Source organism: Euwallacea fornicatus, chromosome 21 (assembly GCF_040115645.1).
Source record: "Euwallacea fornicatus isolate EFF26 chromosome 21, ASM4011564v1, whole genome shotgun sequence".
Lineage (NCBI taxonomy): Eukaryota > Metazoa > Arthropoda > Insecta > Coleoptera > Curculionidae > Euwallacea > Euwallacea fornicatus.
In genome coordinates, this window is record NC_089561.1 from 3,750,120 (window position 1) to 3,758,014 (window position 7,895).

General features: G+C 31.7%; 1 protein-coding gene across 1 annotated transcript; it reads left to right on the top strand.

Annotated features, from left to right (window-relative positions):
- The first annotated feature begins 424 nt into the window (after positions 1–424).
- On the top strand, positions 425–4,685 carry LOC136345722 (putative autophagy-related protein 11). Its single transcript, XM_066294257.1, has 6 exons — positions 425–639; positions 750–895; positions 1,633–2,507; positions 2,592–2,796; positions 2,852–3,427; positions 3,487–4,685. The coding sequence occupies exons 1-6, from the start codon at positions 594–596 to the stop codon at positions 3,625–3,627; spliced, it is 1,989 nt and encodes a 662-aa protein (XP_066150354.1). The 5' UTR covers positions 425–593; the 3' UTR covers positions 3,628–4,685.
- Positions 4,686–7,895: the final 3,210 nt, after the last annotated feature.

The window sequence follows — 7,895 nt, forward strand, 5'->3', positions numbered from 1 at the left end:
CTTATTCAATCAAGACAAATATTTTATAATAATTATCACAAATATAAGTTAATCATAAAAATATAAAAAACAATAGTAACCACTTGTTAACTATTTTGGTATTTTATGCTCCTAATTCTTTTACAACACTTGTTATTTTAATAACAGCGAGATTCCAATAGGTCACGAATAAATTAGAGTTGTTGCCGAATTTCACAATTGATAAATTTCTTGTTAATTCAGAAAGTTTCCAAAAACTAATGACAATGTTATGCATTTCATTTAATCCTAGTCATAACCAAAATCTAACTACCAAATGCGAAAATATTGCTTGCCGCTATATTTTCGCGCCCCGTTTTCAAATTTCAACCAATCATCATTCGACAATTTGACGTGTCTGTCAAAGGTATTAACTGTCATCATCCTGATTGGCGACAATTCATCCATTGTTTTGTAAATTTTCCCAACGGTCAGTCACAAAACGGCGGCTATTTCACATAACACAAGTATTTTTGTTAATTATTTTACTATTTAAGCCTTTAATTTTTAGTTTTAAACTTTTAAAATTTGTTAATTATCTGTGTATTTAGTTAATAGTTTGTTTAACAACGAAAATGTCTTTTAGCAAAGCCAAAATCATTCGTTTCAACGATGTGACTGGTAAGAAAAGTTTGCACGTTTTGTAAATTAATTTCAAGCCTAGTCCTTTTTTATGAATTAATAACTACTAATGTATTATTGACCCTAAAAGTCCAATATCGTCTTTACAGTCAAGGGTGCCTCTTCAAGTACTTCTAATTCTACAAAAGATAAGCTCTCCGAGAAGCCAAAAAAGGCTTCCAGTTGCACTGGAAACCTGAGTCCAGGTACATCAGAACATGGATCTGTTAAGAGCGCTCCAGGAAATTTTAAAACTGTACGTGCCATATAAATTTTACTCCCCACTTTTATCACAATAAAAAAATCAATTTCCAAATACAGGATTATCTCCCTTTAATGTTTCATACATCAGTAATGTGCCTAAATCCCAACATGTCGTTTGCGTAACATCATGAATTCTACATTTTCATATAGGCCAGAGAAATATAACCATGCATGGGATAGCTCCTTTTATTACCAATTTATAGATGTATAACATAACATAGTTTCTGCATGCGCCTTATTTTGAATAAATGAAAATGAAACTATGGTTCTATAACCTATTAATTTATCTATACTCAGCCTTATCACTTTGTGCAGCAATGACGAACTTATTGCTACTCTTCAACATAGATGTATAGGACTGGGGCTATTAATTAGGGCACTAATGATATATACAATGAAACCTTTTAAGCAATTCGTATTTGTACACCCATTATTACACTTTTTCTCACTATATTAATTATTTTTTTGAGTTTACACTAAAAAGTAGAATTTTGAAAATCTTTTCTGGGGTCTCCTGAAAAAGTTTGAGTAACTGCATTAATATTTATCATTGTAATATAAATTAACAACGAAATTATGGTTCAAGTCCTGGATTTGTGTATGGAGTGGTAATGCAAATAGTTCTGTCTCAATATCTCTGATATTATAAATGATCAATTTATTAACTATTTTTATGGTTATGTCTTAAGATCCTCTAGTTTCTCTATGCAAAATAATTTTGTCTTCCAGCCAACCTTACCAAAGAAATCAAAGACTGCAACTCCTGCTACAAAACCCAAACCAAAGGATTTATTTAAAACTGATCTCGAAGCTCTTAAAGAAAAAACTGAAGAATGTGAACAGAAAACCAAATATATCCACCAACTCACTGAAGAGCTGGAACAATGCAAAAAGGATTTGGAAAATGTCAATTTGGAAAAGGAACAAATCCAAAGAGAAAATCAGAACGAGCTGCAAAGTCTCGAATTTGAAATGCTGCAAACAATGACTAAGCTGCAGAAACAAGAGGAAGATGCAGCAATTAGGATTAAACAAATAGAAAATAAGCTGGACAGTGAAGTACAGCAGGTGAAAAAAGCGAATGAATACCATATGGGTCAATTAGTTTTGGACTATGAGATTAAAATCAAGGATCTTAAAGAGTCGTCAGAGAGGCGAAAGAAGAGTGAATTTGAAGAGCTGGAGAATGAGTGGAAGAAACGGTTGCAGAAGAAGGAAGAGGAACATGAAGCTATTTTAAAAGAATGCCAAGCAATCAGCGAATACAGCATTATATCGTGTGAACTGGAGAAGAAAGAGGTCCAAATGCATCTAGATGAAACCAAAGCTATTTACCAAGAATTGAAACTCAAGTATGAGACTTTAAACTCTAAGCAGGAAAACGCTGAAAAAAGTTTAACAGACAAGGAAGAGGGGTTGAGTCGTAAGGTCAAGGAATTAAGTGAAATCATAGACAAGCAGGAAGAGGAAGTTCAAAAACTCAAAGTGGAGATTAAAGCCTATCAGATAACGATCAATAATTCTCAGATTACAATTGACGTTTTAAAAAAAAGGTTGATAGACTCTGATAGGGATGTTGAACAAATGAAGCAGGAGTTAGCCAGGTAAGGAAATTGAAATATTGTTATAGGTAAATTGGGGATTTGAATATTTCTGTTCGTATTTCTAAAAATGTTGTCTGTTTATAGATGTGAAGGAAAACTTATTGATTATGAAGGAAAATGTATACAATTGGATAACGAGTTATCTGAAGCAAAGAAACAAAATGAAGATCTTGAATTGCAGTATGAATCTTCGATAAAAATCAACGAAAACTCAATTAAATTAATGAAGGAGCAATTGATAAATAAAGTAGACTGGTACGAAAACCAAGTGAAGATCTTCTCCAATAAGGTTTGTAATTTCCTCAAAACTTTTCTGAATATTTCTTTAACGCGCATGTTCTTAGGCCACAGAGGAGCAAGATGTAAAACAACAAATATTACAACAGTTAAATTGTAATATTGAAATCATAAAACAAATCAACTTGGAGGTTGATAAAACTGAAGAATATTACGCCTTAAAAATTAAGGATTTAATGGAAGTAATTGATTCCTATGAGAGAAAAGAACAAATTTGGTCTGAAAAACTTGATGCTGTAAATTTGGAAAAGAAAAATTTAACAATTGCTCTAAATGCAAAAGAAAGTCGAAACTTGCTTTTGGAAGATAAACTTCAGGAATTGAAAAATGATTATGGGGAGTTGAGCGAAAAATGCGTGTATTATAAAGCAAAAGCTGAGGAGTTTGAGTCAATGGCCAAAGAAAGTTCTCAAACTAGGAAAATGTATATTGATATTAGTGGAAAGTACGATTCTTTGTTACAAGATTTTGAACAACTGGAGATGGAAAACAGGGACCGTAACGCAGATCTGCTGGGAATGAACAAGAAATTGCAACGGTTATTGAATGTTGAACAGGAATTTGAGAGGGTAAAGAAGGAAAAAGAAATGCTGGAGAGTGAAAAAGCGTTTTATAAAACTAAGGTAAGTTTCAAATATTTAATTTAAATGATGCATGTAATAGAAAATAATTACTCTTTAAGCTCGACGAACAGAAGCTGAAGAAATATAAAATTGCCTCCAAAGACAAAGAAAATATCGGCAGCCCTAACCGGTCCCTAATCGAAAGTCCAAACAGAGGATCGCCCTTTAGGGCTTCGCCTTTTAGAGAAAGGAATAATTAGACATGTTTTTAGATTCGTAGTTCGATTAGTGTATGATTTTTATTGTTTTTTTATATAAAATTAGGACAAATTCGGCTGAATTTAATCATTTTTTATTAAATGTACGGTGAGTTGTACGATAAATGGTCGGGCAAATATTGATAAAAATGTTTAATGTGTAGGAGTTACTGTAAAACTTCTCGCTTTCATTTGGCACACGCGGCGTTGACGCATTTGATGCGTTTTATTCTTGAAATGTTACATGTTAAAATGTAAAACAAATAAGTACATATTTAAATATCTGGCACATACTAAAAAATTAAAGATTGTAAATATTTGCAAGACGCATCAAAAAATCCAAAATGTTTGAAATTTTACAACAGATTTAAATCAAAAATGAATGTGGATGAAAGAGAATAAAATTATTTGGAATATACTGGTCAGTAATGCTATTAAAAATTTACAAAAAAGTGATAGTGCAGTTAATTTAACTTGACGTGCAGTTTATTTGCTCGGCAGTTTACTGGACACTCGTCTTGGGCGAATAATACAAGTACAAATATTTTTTTACTCTCAGGTTCCTTCGTGTCTAAAAGGCGTTATAAATGTGCTATTAAAAATTACTTTAATTTTTGTATTAAAAATTATTGGAAAACCACATCTAGGTTATTAAAAAAGTATTATTAATAATTTTCAGTGTTGTTTTCAAATTTTAAACTGCTATATGCACCAAAGTTTGTTATTCATTATAAATGGGAGTACTAAAACTTTAAAATTTAGGGTATTCATTTTAATCTACTATCCATCCACGAATGAACATTTAATTGAGTTGCCATAATTTAAGTTCTAAGTCGCACCGATACCAAAATTATTATTTATTTTAATTACCCATTTCCTTAAGTTAAGACTTATAACTAATTTTCTATTTATTTAACGCTAGTTATAGGGCCTTATTTTTTCCGTAATATTATAGTGTGACCTTTCATTTTGCGTTTAATATTATCGTTCTGTAATTTTATCGATTTAATCCCATGTTGTAATTTTTTTGTAGTTTGAATATACGATTTTTAACTATACCGATATTTAATAGAATAGATTTTCGCCAATTTCAATTTACGGTGTTCAGATCTGAATTCCCCAACCAAAGTAAAAATTGATAACATTTTTTCATATAAATTATAGAACAGTAGTTGTCAAAGATTTGTTTTCAAAGACACCTATTTTGAAGAAAAAGGAGTCATAAAGCATATTTTTTTCTGTTAAGTTGTCAACATCGAAGATTTTCTAGAAAATTTGATGAGATATTGAGGATGTTTCTAAAATGATTGTACAATACTTGACTAAAAATTTCTGAACTAAAAATAAGGCTTGGCCGTTCTTGGTAAACTTGTCTTCTGTAACTAAAAAGCACCAAGGTTCTTAAATTAATATCTTTTTCCGAAATAATTGTTAAACGCTTTTATCGATTTTCTCTCATTTTGGAACTAAAAGTTACTTCATAAATTGGTGTGTGAAAATGAGCGGGATGTTTTTTTATGCGTGGAAATATTAAGAATGGCGCGAGATTCATAAATAAAAGTTTGTATTTTTGGTACCCCCTGTAAAAATTTCTTTCATTTTTTCTCCGCGCCAAACTGACATTATTTTAAAACTTTGTTTTGTCTTGTAAACTTTTGGAAAAGAATACAGTTTTTCTGTAAAAAAAATATTTAACATATCTTGGAATTCACAATTGTGGGTTAGTCAAAAAGAAACCATGAAAAAAATCTTTAATATAGTTAGAATTTCGCATTATTTTCGACTTCAAGCAGAAGCGTGAACAGTTACCACCTGAAATAGAAAAAAATATTCCAAATAGTGTTAAGTCCAATAGTTAAGACTTTCGAATTAGTTTGAATTTGGAACAGAGGAGTTCATGGATGAAACCTGAAACACAAAAAAATCTTTAAAACAGCTTAAGTTGCGATATCATTTTTCAGTCATGTCCAAAGACGGTCCAAAATTTCTTCAAATATCTTAATTACGTTGCTCTCGTTAACCTCGCAAAACTTGATTGTAAACCACAAAAAATAATAGCCAGAACTCACCCCCGAGCACCAAAAACATGAGTCAGAATCATGTCAGCCCTTTCACTCACAAAGTGACAGTTAAACGTCCCCCACTTGCACTCAGTAAGTCAGAGGTACTAATGACGTACCTCAAGAGTCTTTAAAACAAAAGAAAATTCGATTATCCCGATTATTACTGCAGTACGCATTACGAAGATGTCCATCGTCGCGCTAACGTTCGACTGATTCATCTGCAAAGTGATATCGGTACTTCCTGTCTGTTGGTAAAGTACAGCTGATCGCCCTTGGAATCTATACACGATACGTAGCAAGATGCAATATTTTCAAATTTAGGAAAATGGGGGAAAAGGAGCGAATTCAAGGCAGTAATTTCATTATGCAAACATACCCTGATGGAATGAAAAATACATTTGCCGTTGGAAAGAGAACCTGATCGATTTAAAAGTTAGAGATTGTTTGAGAACAATACTAATTGAAAACTTCATATGGAGTTTAATACGCCATGTTCATAACTAATATGCATTTGTATACAATAAATTAAAATAACTACCCACCTCAACATTTTGTCTCAATTTGTTTAACCTGAAGGACTTAGAGGGCTGAATGATATATGAGATATAATAGTAATTGTCTTAGAAGGAATAGCTATAAGCACCATGTCACGACCCTGTGCGGACAAAATCTTCTCTGCCAAATTGTCCGGAATTCGTAATTTTTATTAATGAAGCGTTAATGAATAATGTACTTGACACTTAAAAATCTTGGAAGCCGTTGGAGTTTCCCTTGGAAGAACCACAAATGACAAATAAATTCAGCTCAAGCCAGAGACAAACACAGGCGAATACTTGAAACGCCACAATAATGAAATTAATTTCCAAAACTACAATTAAAAATCTTGAACGTATGTACAGTGGATCACAAAAATATTCGGACACCTACTAGAATTCATTTATTATAGGATTTAATAAACTGTGTACTGAACGGTGAAGAAAAAATTAATTGCCAATAAATAGATTCAATCTTATACAGGGTTGCTCATTAGTGCGTCAAAGTGCGATATCTCAGTAAATATATGTTTTGGGAGGAAATTTGTCTTAGTAAAGTTTTTGCGGAATAAAAGGCACGTATTTTTAAATTATTTTCAAATGTACAGGGTCTGTCATAAAAGTGTGGTAGTACCAAATTATGTTTTTTTAAATGGAACCCCCCAATTTTTTTGCCATTTTCGGATTTATCGTCAATTTTTAAGGCTAGTTTATGAAGTAGGTCTTATATAAAAAATTTATCATTTTCGAGTTATTTGTGAAAATTCGAAAATTTTGATAGCTGCAAGGTCTCATGGAAATCAATGCTGTTTCCTAACCGTTGCGAATTTTGGAATCGATTTTATGAGATTCCAAGGCGACATAATAAGCTACGTTTTGACATGTTTTAGTTTAAAAAGACTTTTTCACTTTGACGCACTAATGAGCAACCCTGTATACTAATATTTAATAAATTCATAAACAAAAAAACATATACAACTAGAGAAATAATAAGAAATCTGTTTAAATAACATTTTTATCAAATCACAAAAATATTCGGACGCCGATTTAAACATGACAAAAAACGGTAATAGTTGCAATTATTCTAAAAATTAATATTTCGTATGACCTCATTTTTGGTTCCGAACACTTTGCAATCGGCGTGGCATGGAAGAAATTAATTTTTTTATAAATTGTGTATAAATTTTAAGCCATTCTTCAGTTAATACTCTTTTTAATGTTTCTTTATTTGTAATCTGATGTTGTCGAATTTGAACGTCTAATTGATGCCACACATTCTCAATAGGGTTGAGATCCGGGGATTGCGGTGGTGTTTTTATCACATTTGGACAATTATACAACAACCATTCTTTCACTATTCGAGCACTGTGCTTAGGATCATTGTCTTGATAAAATTTAAACCAATCCAGTAATCCCATTTTTTCAGCACTTTTCTTTAAGATTTTGCTTTAATAAGTTAAGGTAATATATCTTATCCATTATTCCCTCAATAAAAACTAATTAGCCCACACCTTGAGATGATATACACCCCCAAACCATTACAGAACCTCCTCCGTGTTTAATCGTGGGACATAAATTGTTGTTATTTAGCTCAGTATTTGCTTTTCTCCAGACCATTTGCCTACCATCCGATCCAAAAATATTAAATTTAGATTCATCGCAAAAAATAACGTTA